We start from the raw sequence: 15,556 nt of genomic DNA, 5'->3' as shown, positions 1-15,556 counted from the left end.
TACATATCAGTGAGAACAAGACACAACCCAAATATTTTGGCTTATTGTTAGTGATAAAAAGTATTGTTTCCATGCTATGCTATCTACTGAATGCTTGTCTTTGAATTTACTTACAAATGATAGGTTTACATTGCATAGGTTGTGTTATAGGAAGTAATCTGGATTGCACCCTTTCTGTAATGTAAACTATTTTATAGAAAACTGACAATGTAAATGAAAAAAAAAAACCACCCTCTCTGCCCTAGCATGAAATAAGAAGTTCTACCTTTTTAGGAGCAGTGCATTGCCACATAAATTTATGCACTTATGGTTGACTTATGCTGAAAATAGAGCAGGAAGCTCCATAAAGTCATGGAGGTCCTTCTTCAGAGATCCAGTATTCTAAGGGTTTGAGAGGATTTTGATTTATGTTCTGAGTGGGAGGAAAAAGGGTTAGGAAGGAGGGGGTTTAATACTTGACCATCATTGACCTAAATTTTTTTTTTTAAAGAAAGCTTTAAAACAGCAGTTGTTTAGATTAAGAAGCCAGAAATAGAAATGTTTAACAAATCGTCATATTCAAGGAGACTGTTTTTATTTCATAATTATAAAGCTAGACTCTTTGAAGCTGTTCAGCACTGCTAGTTCTGCTAAATGCTCTGGTTTAGTACTGTTCATTTCTATATTTCTAGTAACGCCACTTAATTTGTGGTACAAAGTCCTGTAACTTCCTGAGTCATAAGCTGTGTCATTTTCTCAATCAAAACGTTCTGTGTGCCTGCCTTTCCCTTGTCATTACTGCAGGGTGCCATGAAGTTTAGTTTAGCTTTAGCTTAGCTGAGCCTTCGGTGAAAAGGTGGTAAATAAATTCATATTTACCATCAGATAACAGCACAGTCATTGATAGTTGTTGCAGAGCAACTAATATATGGTATCAGATCCCATATAATGAATTGTTGGTGTGTTGAAAGCCCTTTTAAGGGAGTGTAGTGATTTTTAGTATGTTCATGACTATCTTTCTGTTGGTTTTTCATTGTGACTCAGCTTCTTAATGGTGTTGCAATTGGATAGAGCTCTCCCAACACACAGTTTTATTTCTTTGTTTACCATAGTTGTCACAGTTGTACCTCTGTAGCAACATCTTGGAGAACTGGTAGATCAGACTGGTACATGTGGTACCTCTGTTTGCTTGGCAAGGTTAAGACTGAAATCAGATTTCATTCTCTGTATGTGGAAGGTGCTTGGCTCATTTATCCTTTAGCTTAATCAGCCTGTTCTGACATACAGTTGTAAAAGCTGATATTATAACAAGTAAGTAACTTGTAAGGAGATTTACTAGAAATCAAACGCATAAAAAATGCTGTTTAGAATGGTAAAGAGGGTGATTTAATGAAATATTGTCTTTGCGTGTAGCTAGTTCAGACTTTTATGTCATGTTTTCTCACAGACAAATATCTTTATTGTTCTGATTTAGTTTTGACTGGAATGATGGCCTGTTTGATGTGACCTGGAGTGAGAATAATGAACATGTGTTGATCACTTCCAGTGGAGATGGATCTCTGCAAATCTGGGATACAGCTAAAACCAAAGGTCCACTGCAAGTCTATAAAGAGCACACTCAGGAGGTAAATCAGGCAAACTTGAAAAATTTAATGGACGTTTTAATGTCTGGATTATTGAAAGATTTATTTGTGGGCTTAAAATCAAAAGTGGCTTTTGCTGTCTATTTTTTTATCTCTGTTTGTGTCCATGGTTTAAATTTATAATTTAACATTATTTTGAATATAAAGTGAATTACCTGTTGTACATATTTGTATGTACATTCATACACTGTATTAGGTATCACTTAATTATGTAAATCTAATATATTTGGAAATAGCGTCTGTGATTTCTTATAGACTAAGTAATCACTGTTCTGCGAAAGTGCTGTAGTCATTCTGTGATTTTTTTTCAGAGAGCATTATTAGGTAGATCTAAGTCAGACAGCTGATGTATATAACAGTGTTATCCTTGAGGGTATAGAGTGATACACATATGCGGATCCTTAGGACTTCTGTTGTACCTGGGAACTGCTTATCTTTTTCTGTTTTAGAATCTGAGAGATCCTACTCAAATAAAAGTAGTAAAATATTGGGACAACATGTATTTTTTTAGCCTTGGTTTGATACTGTTGCATTTGATTTTCTTAAAATCTCAGTTTCTTTATGTAGTGCAATATGGATAATGAAAAATATTATATTCATGTTCATAAATGTATTTGCATATTTTAAGGACATTTATGCTTAGGATATTTATCTTCACAAAGGCCTCAAGATTTTTTCAGATATGTAGCATAAAGATAAAAGCTGAGTGACTGCAGTTACATGACTGTATTCTGTACCTTATTTCTTTGTAATTTTGCTACTTTAGTTTAATGCAGATATTGCATCAATAAAGAATTTTGAGACGTGAGTCTGTATTTGTGATCAGGATTTTATTACAGTGTTCAAAGGCTGGTGGTACTAATAGAAAAATGTAGGCAAAGAATACCATTTTTTTTGTTGTTGTTTCTCACTTTCTCATGGAAATTCTGTCCATAAGTTTATTTTGGTTCTGCTACACCATCTCTTGCTAGTGAAGTAAACATTACTGTGTCCAAGTCCTAGTTTAGCAGGTGGATACATTCAACCATGAGTTAGAAAGACAGTGTAGGAAATATGGATTGAGTGCTTATTGTGAGATACGAAAGGTTTCTATTGATTCTTTATAAATGTGCATTAAGAGAATAGATCTCAGAGGAAATATACCTAATGGTTTGTGGTAGACACTGACAGACAGTGCTCTTTAAAATGATTGACTGACTTCCTAATCCTTAATCCCTGTCTGACATTCCTAATGACAATTTTGTCACTGCAATTTTTAATATTTCTAATGCAAGATTGACAGGGATCTGTTTCTTGTTTTCTAAATGAGATCATTGTTCCTCCTCAAAAAAAAAAAAAAGTGCATTTTTAATTTTAAAGGCCATCTTTATTGTCAAAGGACAATGAGTTTTATTCCAACACTAGCCAACTGCTGAATCTCATTAATAAATTAGTCTAATTTACTTTGGTTTTGATGAAGTCTCACAGAAATATGACACAATAGAATGCTTGAATTAAATTTGTCTTGTAAAGTGAGCCTGAAAATTTATTTTGAACTATTTCAATGTTTTTACATCTTTTTTCATCATCTGTTCATCTTGCCTGAGGCATTTCTTGCTGCTGTTTAGGCATAAACTAGTATTAATGTGTTTTGTGGTTGAAGATAAAACACTAAAAGATTAACAACTAAGGTTTATGTGATGTTATTAGTCTTTCCCAGTTGCTTGACACAGCTTCTATTGAAGTGTCTGTAGAGGTATGTTGGTTGATAGTATGAGAAGGAAGAAAGAATAAAAGTGAACTTTCCTTCGTTCTTGGTACCTTCTCATCATTCTCTTCCCATTACCTGTATCTGTCACGTGCCAAATGGAAAATAGCGCTTGCTGTTTATAATCATGTTTCTGAGCCTGTTGTCTGTTCTGTTTGTAATTCTTGCCTGAAGGAGAATTTTCCCAGGTCCTGTTGCCTCTGATGCAGCTGCAGAGTGCTGGGCAGTCCCTATCTCACGTCTGCCATATGTACACAGATCCACGTCACAACACGGCTTCAATGGGCCGATGTGCTGATAGCTTGCGAGTGAGCTGTGAGCCATGAGTGCGCTTTGCCTTATCAGTCCAAGAGATGTGATATAGCCTGAAGATGTGGGGCTGGGTGAATTGTGTGATACAGGTGCTTGTTTCTCAGAAATGTATTTATTTCAGGAAAATTTTGGACATGAATTTGAGAGCCAAACACTTCAACTAAGCTGACTTCATAGGGCTGTTGTGTGGAAGAGGCACACTATGTAGTGATATTTTTAAGGGGCATTTCCAAACAGCAGCAACTTAGGGGTTGAACACAGGCCATCACACAGAGGCAAATGTTTCTCAGAAGCTTGGAAGCCACTTTGGAGGCCTGGGATGTCTTCAGCTAATATTTATCCACCTTAGCACTGAAATTGTTCATGTCCCGCTGCAGCTTATTGAGCCATTTTGATGTTACATAAAACTAGATAGAATAGAATGCACCATCCATGTAGGTAGAGATATGCAGCATTTGAAGATTGAATCGTAGAAGCATAGAATCATTTCAGTTGGAAGAGACCCCCAGGATCATCAACTCCAACCATAACCTAGCTCTAGTGAAGGGTGGAGTTAAGGTATCCTCTGTCACGGTGGGGACCAACATTACAATTAGAGAAGAGGGAGCTTTCTTCAACTACACAGTGAAATGCAATTTCTTAATAGCCGAAATAATTAGTCATGAGGGAAATTGAGTTTTTAATTTTATTTTACTTGTTTGAGGATATGAATGGTAAGAAAAGAATGTCATAGAACCTGGAAAAGATGAAAAACGAGCATTTTATGGCATGTATTTCTTACGAGAATTAGATATCATTAAAAAGTTTAGATATCATTAAAAAGGATTTATTGTTAGTCAGCTAAAACCTCAAAGTCAACTCCATAGTCAGTTCTGAAGAGAGATGGCATTTACATTTCTAGCAATTAGAAACTGTGGATATTTGAATGAAGTTGGATCAGAGATAAGAAATCAGTCTGAATTATGGCTTTTTACAGTGGCAGAAACTTCTAGTGATGGTGGGTCTATATGGATTTTGCTACAACTTCTTTTTTTTCTCCTCTGTTTGGGCTCATCTTTGCTTTTTTTTTTGATACTTTTCTAAGCCTCTATATAACTTCAATGCCAGATTGAGATGTTAAATTTAATTTTTCTTCAGGTAAATGGCATTGTTGGCAGCTTTTTGGTGCTTGACCGGCATGTTTTTTCAGCTGATTATTATACAATCTGCAAATCCAACTCTATTTTGTGAAGCTTTGCTTAACTAGAGTCTCAAACTTGTATTCTAATTCTCTTTCTAAACTAGGCTGTTATATCATTTGTAGGCATATAGTGTTGACTGGAGCCAAACTAGAGGCGAGCAGCTAGTGGTGTCTGGTTCATGGGATCAAACAGCCAAGCTGGTATGTTAGTTTTCTGTTAAAGGTGATAAATGTGCTTTGTTTTGGACCTGATAGTTCTTTGTGTTAAGAAGCAGCATTGATTCACTTTTCCTCTTTATTTTTATACTGAGGCTGAAATTCTGTTTTAACTGAGATGTTGCTTCATCCCTTGGTTGATACCAGTTTATGTATACAAATGCTTTTCATGATATATAGCAAGAAGTTCATTTAGTCCTTTCTGTATGTATAAAGCTCTTTTATGTGTGAAACCCTTTCCTTTCTTTTTGAATGTGTACCTGAACAGTTTTCTTTTTACTTTATTCAGTGGGATCCAGCTGTGGGGAAGTCATTATGCACTTTCAAAGGCCACGAAGGGGTCATTTACAGCACTATATGGTCTCCACACATCCCAGGTTGTTTTGCATCTGCCTCAGGTAAATATGCTGGTAAAGGGGTAGTCACAACAAAAAAATCCTTATAAATTATTGGATTAGTTCAGCACTTTGTCCAGCAGATGGTAGTGTGTGTCATATATAAAAATGGAAGAAGGACAGATAAATGTATTGCTGCAGCTGGATTCATAGGTTGTTACGATCTGTAAATCATCCTTTTGGACATTTAAACAGGGATCAGCAGTTTTCTAGCAGTCACTTCAGCGAACTTGTGGCAATTTTTTTTGTTATTTTATGTAGCTCTCTTCCATTCATCTCACTCATGTTATTGACCACTAAATCATGTTACATGCTTTATTTTGTGTTCTGGCTTACATTTTTGTGCAAATTATCTCCGGTGTCAGTAGACTGTTAGTTCTGTGAGAAACATAGCCAGTTCCCATTGAACTGTTCTAAGTACTGCTGGAGATCTCTGTGCCTTCTTCTGTGGGAAAGGTAATAATCAATTTTACTTTTCTGCTTTGGCCAGTGCTAAGAATCTTGCTGGTCAATACAATAATGATTGAGTTGGGTGTACCTAGAGGCAAAGAGATGGTATGGTGAGGTGGCAGTGCTTTCCCAACACTGCTCCTGCCCCACAGGCACAAGGAGAGCTCTGGGGTGAGACCTGGAGCCTGACTGCTGAACAACTGGGCAAGGGGTGCTGTGAGCCAGAGTTTGCTTGGGAAGCAGAGGGGCAGTAAGACACTGCCTATAGACAAATATTGGTAGATTAACTACAAGGGCTTAAATTTCTCTGATTTCAAGTCAGTTTGACTTTGTACTGATTTAAATAGAATTTGTGTAGCTCTTATATCAAGAAGGTAAGCAAGTATAAATATGTTTTCCTGTTAGTGAAGTTAAAGAGAGACAGTGAGTACGCACCAATGCTGGTCTTCCCTGTTCCCTGAGAAGTTTGAAAAAGCATACATGGCTTTCATAAAATTTCAGTCTGGCTGTTTCCATCTGACTCTGCTTGCAGAGCTGAACTAGAATGACTGACAAGTTACATGTATTTGTTCTGACATAGTAGTGCTTGGAAGCCAGATGCTGGTGCACAGGTATTTTCAACTTATTTGAAGATTCATTGAGGTAATGCTTAGTGAGGTACCTGTCTAATAGGATGTGCAGAAACTTATAGGGTTGAGCCCTGTATGCTGTATGAACAGTTCTACTGAAATGCAGCTATATACTACAAAATACCATTTGGCCGAAGGTAAGTGGGGAAAACAGTGCTTAGTGGTTTTTTGCAAGTTCTAGGCAATCTTATAGTCTCTTTGAAGTCCTCCTCAGAAGCCTCCCTTCCACACTAGTTTTACTCATACAAAATTGCTGACATTCTAGATTAACAACAAGGCTTTACTGATCCTGCTAGTTATTTCAAATTTGATTCTCTAGGCTATGAAGCCAAATTCTCTTCTTACATATTGCCACTTGAACAATTTTGGGAAATGCTGATTGTTAGATGCTGTGTGTGGTAGTACTTAAATTGGGTTCAGCTACATACAGTCGATCTGTTCTTTGAGTGACTCAGTGAGTGCAGCTGTTGTGAGTTTTGACTAAAACACTGAAGAGTTCCTATTATTTTGTGAATTTTGCTTTGACTCTTGAAAGGCACTAACATACACTGCTGGAGCCAGAAGCTATTTGCAGTCAGTTTTCATTGATTAATGACTCCATAGTATTTTATCAGAAAAACAACACACAAAAGACACAATATCTTTCTTCTGTAAGTACTACTCAGGTGTGAAATTAAAATCTTATATAGTAATGGTAAGTGTAAAATCATTAGGTAAGAGAAAATGAAGTCGTCAAAATGATGGTGAACTTTCTTACAGTTTCCAATATAAAACATCTGGTGTGCTTCTAAATGAAATAACTTCAAACCAAAGATCTTGCATACAAATTGTGACATGTCAATGTAGAAAACGTTTCTTTGTTTGATTTTTATTTTAATTTGCTTTTGGTTTTAGTTTATGTTGGAATTTTCCAGTGGTTTGATGAGATTACTTCACTACAGAAAATGCATATTGGGAGTTTTTTCTTTGGTTAGCAGGACTGTAGGTAGGAGAAGTACTCATGACCCTCTAGCTGTGGGTATAAATGCTATTATTGTAAGAAAGGCATATCAGTTTATCTTTAGAGAGTTTACTTCACTGTTTAATGGCATTCTGCTCTGTCAGTCAAGATATGTGATGAAAGTCGAATGGAACTGTTCAGGAGGCTAGACTTCCTCATTTGAAACTTGCTACAATCAATACATTTTATAAGGATGACAGAAAATTATGAGTCAGCTTAATTTCACTAGTGACTGATCTTCTATTGAACTAAAGTTGGAGCTGGTGAAAAACTGCAATCTCAATGTGATAGTACTGTGTCAAATTTACAGCTGTTCCCTTCTTTGATACACTTGCTGCAAGGTTTGACCTGAAGCTTTGTGGTCTTCTTTTGCAGCTTTGTGTTGCCTGAAAAGTAGTATCTGAAAATGTGTCTGGAGAGAAACTTTTTGTACCTCCTTTCAACTCCCTTGTGTTTTTTTAGCTTTTTAAAAGAATGGCTTGTTGAAGGGTATTGAAATTTTCCCCTTTTGATGGAGACTCTGCTGCTTTAGGATTGTAGCGTGTGTGTATTCTTTCTTTTTCCTGGCCCTCTTTGTCTCCTTTCTCTCATCCTCCCTCACACTTACCTACTCACAAACTTGGACTTACATCTTTAATAGTATAAAGTCTTAACACTGCAGACCAGAAATGAACTGTTTCATGTTGCAGCATCTTCAGTTTTGCAGGTATTAGTAAAGTAAGTTAGGTGTGTTGTTAACCATCAATTGGAAAAAATGTTGGTCTTGAAATGCTTCCGATTTGACTAAATCTAAGTAAGGCAATGCACTTAAAAAAAAAAATTAAAGAAAACAAGTAAGAGGGAAGGAGGTTTCGGAATCTTTTGCATGCCTCACCCCTGCCCTTTTTCTGCCTTTATTTGAATCTACATCGATGCCAGCAGAAGTTTAATTTCCACGTGACTAATTAGCTTGTGAGCACTGAAAACAGAAAACCAAACGCAGCTGCCAGCCACAGTAAAATAGCTGCTCAGAAGGACCATTATGTGCCTAGATAACTTTTGCTTGAAGCTAATAAGGTTAAATCTTTGGGTTTGGAATATTACTTTTTCACAATTATGAGTGAAAAAATAAGAAACCTAAGACTGTAATATAAAGCAATTGAAAAAGAATTTGATACTAAGGGTGGTTATTTTGCTTCATTAAGTCTCTGATCTGAATACATACAAGAAAACTAAGTTTACAGTGTACAATAAAATGTAATTGAATTATAGAAGACAAATATGTCTGATGCTTCAGTTAAAGTAGCTTTTATTCAGCATGTGATAGACTTGCATTTAGCATTTACAGGGATGTATGAGTTACTTTACAATGCTGTTGTCTTCATGTCCAATCATTTGTACTCTCAAAAAGCAAGTAAATTACTTTTTTTTTTTTGAAATTGGGAGTTAATAGCAACAGAACAAACTGTTAATTCTGTATATGTAAATAACTGCTGTTGTGATGTCAGTAGCAATTTCTGAGCTGATAAGATAAGCAGGATGTTCAGGTGTACGTGCGGCACAAAACCAGAGCCCTGGTCTGCCTCACACTGAAAAAACAGTGATGTGGAAAATGTCATTAAAGAAGTGCCACAAATGTTTAACAGCATCTTCATGGCTAAAAGGGTTTAATGAGTCATTGTGTCATTTGCCCAGAAGGTCTGTCTTTTTTTTTTTTTTTTTTAAAACCCAGAAAGCAAATTGGTGAGAAGCACATAGAGTACCAGATGCAGACAACATTAGTGTATAGTCAAACATAAATCAGTTCTGCTAAATGATTCTCTGTAACTGCAGAGCAATAGGCCTTGTTTGGTCCTGTGGTTTATAAAGAAAGCATAGTTTATAGTATCAACTGGTTTTATTACCCTTTAAATTTAACAGTGGGAAGTAATTAATGAGTACCATTTTACCCTCATCTGCATAACTGTTGTATCCCTTGATACAGATATGACACTGGCAAATGAAAATATGATTGTTTTTGATTAAAGAAAGCCCAGATTTAGAATAAGTGCTAGCTTTTATTTTAGCTAATGGGACCTCAGTTTTAATGCTGCATTCATTTAAAAATCATTGCTAAATTCCTCAAGTTTACTGATCACAGCAGATACATAGTTTTCATAACATCTTAAGCAAATCATGAATAATGGAAAAAGGTGTTTCTTAAATCTGCAAGATAATGGCTGTATTCATTGTTATTTAGATAGATTAATTGTATTCTTTGCTCTAAGATTTATTTTTCAGACTGAGAGCCCAGGGTAAAAAGTCTTCTCATACCACAAGGTGGTATGATCATTTCTGGTAAACTTGTGTTGACAAAAGCGTTGTGGAACTGTAGCTTTGCTGGTTTACAAATGAACTTGTAAATCCAGCGTCTGCACTTCATAAGCCTTTGCATTCATAGCTAGACATTAAGGTTAAAATTAAAAACACATTGTTTATTCTGTTTTATTGCCAGCCCTGACATAGTGAGTTGCCTTTTTAAAAGTTTGTCTTCTTGCCTACTGGTATCTTAGTGACAAATGTGTGTAGTTAATGGGTTGTCAAGCTGTGGTTTCATAAATAAGGCTGTCATGTAGTCTTGGCATGCCTTTCTGTGTTTGGGATCCAAATTGTGAAAGAAAATTAGAAATGAGCAAATTCTTTGCATGAAATAATGAGCTGGGAAAGGTGTACATTTACTAAGAAGTTGGTTACTGAATTAACTGGAAACTGATAGCCTTGAGTGCAGCTGCTCAAGATATCTATGTTTGTTCAGGTTCCTAAAAAACTGAAGGAAATTATCTTCTGTTCTGCTATGACAGTGGTTTGTCTTGAGTTCGAGAACACTTTACTGGAGGCTTGTATTGCATGCGTTTGGTGTGGGTCCACTCTTTGCTTATTATGAGTTCTTTCCTAGTTATTTGCTTGTTGAATGTACTAGAAAAAATGCCATCATGAACAAGGTTCAAGGCTTTGCAAAACTTGTCATTTTTGGAATCCAAATCCTTGACAGATAAAAGAATAAGAGGCTTCTATCTACTGCATGGTACCTTGTTGTACAAATTGAGCATCTAGAGAGCAAACTGATTATGGAGTTACTGTCTTTTGTTGCAGTTTAGCTAAACTGCTATTTATGCTAGAAGCTATTAAAATAAAATTTATTGCTTGCTTTCTTGTGTCTAATCTGTGTGGTGAAGTGAGGTGGCTGTTTTCATTTGCAATCCATTGCTTCAAGACATACCAGCACAGTATTGAATTCATCTGAGTCTTGTGCTCAGTAAGCTTTACTAAATCAGCCTCTAATGTGCAAGCTGAAATATTTCTCAGGAAATGAGTTTGGCCTTCAATTTATAGTACATGCTAACCATAGTAAAGTGTTGTATGCAGGACATGCTAGAATATAAAGCACTTTCAGGTTATAATATTTTATATTACAATCTTGTAAAATAGTGTTTCAATGTTGAAAAGAAAGGGTAGCACTTTTTTGCAGTGAATTCAGTGAATTAATATGTTTTGGGTCATTTGGGTTAGAGATAGGTACCTAGCCAATACTGCCATTTGCGGAAGAATGGTTTAATAGTAAGTCACAAGTTAGATCAATAAAATTTGTCCCAAGATTTATGTTAAATCATATTGGAAAACACTGAAATAAAAGTTTTCACTGATTTTTTTTTTTTTTTTTTTAATTACTCTTTTCAGAAAAAGACTGTTGAGGTCTTCTCTAAAATAATGAAAAGCTCGTTTGATTTTTAGCTTTACAGCATTTTATATCAGACCGAGAAATTACTGGTTGGAAAGTATAATACGTTTCCACTGGTAGTTATATTTACTTGATATCTAGGTTGTGCTACATGGAAGTATATTTTGTACATTCAGTAGAGTCCTGTTGGATGATTTAAATAAAGCTGCTATTTGTGTCACTCTGTTTCTGATCCTCTGTGTGGGATCTCATGAGCTTTATTAATCCTGTTCTAGGTTTGCTTATACTATCTATGATAGAAGTGGACAGCCTGATCATTTTAACATACCTAAAAAGTTTGGTTTTGAGAAACATGAGATTTGGGTTCTGTTCTTTAATCTCCCACAAATTTTCTGTTTGATTCTGGCTAATTTAGTCTGGTTTCGTATTTAAAAAATACATACAAGTAAGCAATTAATGTTAACTTGTAATCATTCAGTGGCACTTCAGAAGTACTTACTTTGAATGAGATTTCTTTGATGTTACACCATATATGCCAGTGCTTGTGTGTTTTATGCTGAATTATTTTCCTACAATAAATTAAAGATTGGGTTTTGGTTTTCCTCTTGATGAGAGAACATTGTCAGAAGATCAGATCTCATGCTTTAGAATTTAAAAAAAAGAATCAGATTCATTTTTTTAAGTAAAACTTTAAACTTTGGTTCTTGAGAAACATACTGTCTATCCTGGTTAGAATCCTTTTTGCCTTCAGATAGTGTTTAAGGTTTCTTGGGTTCTTATTGATCTCCCAAATATCTAACTGCTTTTTATAGTTAATGTTGCAGCTCTGCACTGTCTGGCAATGATTGCTTAGCTGGTTTTTGTTACAGAACTTAGGAGATTATAATTTATGAATTTGATTAAAATACATCTGTGAGTAAAAAGTCAGTATAAAAGGTACATGAAATTTAAATCTTAAACAAACTGTATCTTTTCACTATTGTGCATTGTCATTCACATTAGCAGTCTTTAGCCCATGTGTGGGGGTGGTGTACTTGTAGATCAGCATCTCTTTCAAAAATTTTGAATAGATGAGTATGTATTGTGTGGTTCTATTGATTCGTCCAAGATTTCACAAATATTCATTAAAATGAAAGAAAGCAAAATACAATATACAAACAAATCTGAAATCATAATTATCGTAACAGACCAGCAAAAATCTGTTGCCATAGAGAAATTGCTTCTTACAAAAATAGAAATATTTTGTGGGGAAACGTTGGCAACTTTTGTGGTTGCTTACTTTGGGATACCAACTGGAAGTGGCTGGTGATGAATATGATTGTGCTAGGTGTGCTTTATTTGTTCTTTCTATTATTATTATCCTACTTCTGCTTTACCTTATGGAAGAAATACATCCTTTTTAATGCAGAGTTGAAGGAATAATGGAATTGTGGAAATTCCAAAATTTTTAACAGCAATTTTTTTTTAAATGAAATGTTAAAAAAATATGTACATATATGCATTGTGAGGTCATGCAAAGTTGTTTAAGGTAAAAAAAAAAGTTTCTTAAAATGTGTAAGGGGTCAGGATGACACTGTCAGGTGTTTTGTTTTGTTTTTGTTTTTTTTTTATTTTTAGTTAATTAATCTGATTCTTCCACTTAGAGCCTAAGTGGCAAAAAAGGATTTGTCTTTGGCTTTAATTCAATCTGTGTATTCACAGAAAGGTTCACTTGCATGTTGTGTTACTCCATTAAAAACATTTCACAAATGGTGCCAGCCACAATTAACAACAGCTAAGTGTAGCATTTTCAAAGAAATAAAAAAAAAAGGAAAATAATTATCTTTCTTGTGCATCAGCATTTTCTAATAAAAAATAAATAATTGAGGCTATTGTATATTTAGTGTCAAAATTGTTATTGGCCGAGTAACTTTACCAAATGTTTTTGGCCCTCATAATGCTACTGTGCTCTATCTCTCTAGCAGTTCATTCTAGTTCACCTGGATTTCTATATTTATTTGCTTGGGAAAAAATGATCCTGTCTGTAGTGAATTATGTGTTTCCCTTTCAATTCTATGTTATCTGATGAAATTAAAAGAAAAGCTTTTTAAGAAGCCCATTATAGTATCTCTGAAAGACTTAAAGACTCAAACTGAAATCTGTCTTCTGCAGGCAAGCAGATTAGCAAGACTAATGGTGGGTGGATGGGCATTACTACCTTTATTTTTTGCCAAGACCCTGCTGGTCATGTTTCCTCCTCTCCATATGTTTCCCTGTTTTTAGAAGCTCTGGAGAGATGTCTGGGGCTTCAGCTGCCTGTGAGGTGTCATTGGCAGGAGTGCTGTGCATACACTGAGCAGCAGTCTTGTTCTTGACAGTGTTAAAATAGGTGAGGGGAGTGAAGACCGTGAGAAACCATGTGTCGTTCCCACCTCACAGAGCGGGACTTTAGCCACCGAGAGTACAGGGTCTCTCACAATCATGGAGTCCCAGGGAAAAGCAACCAACCATGAGAGCAAAGCTTCCCGCCATCTGTGTGGTACCACAGCCATGAGGCCAGTCTTGTGGCACGTAGTGGAACCGAGCTCTGTCTAGCTTCACTTTTGTACTCAAAATTCCCAAATGTTTCCTGTCTTTTTGCGAAGTCTGCGTGGCCCGGTAGTTTCAGGAATGTTGGTTTTATGTCTCTAGGGATGGTTTTGTTTGAACTATAGCCAGTTTTTTGAAAAGAGCTATGATTTTGTGTGCACAGCTGTATGTTTTAAGGCCAGTGACCAACTGGGCACTAAAACCATCAAAATGCTTGTATCTAAACAGCATAAAAATCATAATTATTGATGACAGCCAATTTGAGGATTTCCAGAAGTGTTTCTGGTAAAGAAACATTAGTAATTTCTTCAGTAGCAAGGTAGTATTGATACATGCTTTCTGCAGAAATAATGGGTGTTTGGATGCGGTTCCTAGTGATTTCATTAGTCTGTTGAATGAACACAGGCATAATCATGGATTCTAAATAATTTTCTCTTCCCGTAAACAATTGAGCTGGAGAATCCATTTTTGCTGATACAAAACTAAATATTCAGGGTTAATGAGAGAATCACGATTAAAAAAATTAAAAAGCATGGTGGTCTTGTCAGTTGATGCAGTTTTCCATGTCTTTGTAAGTTATTCAGAACTGAATTTGTAAGAAGGGTATAAACAAATGCCAAAGATCTTTAACGGTAGAAGACAATTTGTGGCTGGAAGTGAAGAGAGAGGCTCAGGTGATTCACAACGCTTAAGTAAAGGGGGATCCCCTTCATGGCTTTCTGAAGAGCTCTGAGTGTGTGCTTGTGCTCCAAGGTTAAAGCAGACATTGCTTTTAATATGTGGACATGTTACAGCAGAATTACTTCTAATATCCCAATAAATGAGAGTACCTCTGCAGGTTTTGCACAAAATGGCTACAGGTAATGCATCTTATATTTTCCTTTCATTGAAAGAATTGGGAGATAAGTTGCATTTTAAATACTGTTCACTTTTCTGCATGCCAGAAGCATATATCTAGGTACTTTTTCTCACCTGGCTTGCAGAGAATGTTTTTTTCTGATTCTGGTCTTCTAAATCTGTTTCCAAATGGACCCTAAGCTCCGACTTTAATTAAATGTTATTTAAGTATTTTACCCCATTTCCTTTTAATCAAATCAGAGTTAAAAAATAATGAAAGTGTTAGTAATAAAATGAAGGGTTTTTTCTAATGAAAGAGAAATTCTAAGTTGATTCCTTTTGTGCATCAGTCTGATCTGTCTGTAATGTCCCTACTTTATTTGGCGTGAGTGCCCTCATATAATAGTTTGTGTTTCATGCAGCTAAGACACCACTGTCTACTAAGTACTAGTGGAATAACTGTATCGCATAACTGATTCAACAATTTTGAATTAATGTCTTTTTATTTCAGGTGATCAAACTTTACGAGTTTGGGATGTGAAAGCCCCTGGAGTTAAACTTGTGATACCGGCCCACGAGGCTGAGATCTTGAGCTGTGACTGGTGCAAATATGATGAGGTATAAACCTATTCATCCAACAGTTTTCCCAATTGAACCACTCATTAAATTGTGTTTTGTTTTGTTTTTCTGCAACCTTAATGCATCTTCTCTTTATAAAAAAATGTCTAGTTGCTTTGCTCTCATTCACTACTACATCTTCAGAAGGGCATTGTTCTAACAGATGGAAGGCCCAAGTAGATCAGAGGTTTTGCTTATTCTTATGTATAGCGAATAGAATAGTCCATAGTGGAGAAACAGTTTGTATTTCTCTATTCTCTTTAATTTACACACTGGAGACCTCAT

At 35.7% G+C, this 15,556-nt stretch overlaps 1 protein-coding gene across 1 annotated transcript in view; it reads left to right on the top strand.

Annotated features, from left to right (window-relative positions):
- The window catches only part of PEX7 (peroxisomal biogenesis factor 7), a 46,933-nt gene that overhangs the window by 1,647 nt on the left and 29,730 nt on the right, over positions 1-15,556 (top strand). The window contains exons 3-6 of the mRNA XM_082049654.1: positions 1,454-1,604; positions 4,985-5,062; positions 5,367-5,475; positions 15,165-15,271. Of these exons, the coding sequence (XP_081905780.1) occupies positions 1,454-1,604; positions 4,985-5,062; positions 5,367-5,475; positions 15,165-15,271 (445 nt within the window). The remainder of the gene's footprint in view (positions 1-1,453; positions 1,605-4,984; positions 5,063-5,366; positions 5,476-15,164; positions 15,272-15,556) is intronic.

Source organism: Streptopelia decaocto (assembly GCF_964273445.1).
Source record: "Streptopelia decaocto genome assembly, chromosome: 3".
NCBI classification, from domain to species: domain Eukaryota; kingdom Metazoa; phylum Chordata; class Aves; order Columbiformes; family Columbidae; genus Streptopelia; species Streptopelia decaocto.
Note: the sequence above shows the minus strand (reverse complement) of the source record. Positions and strands in the feature narration are given on the sequence as shown.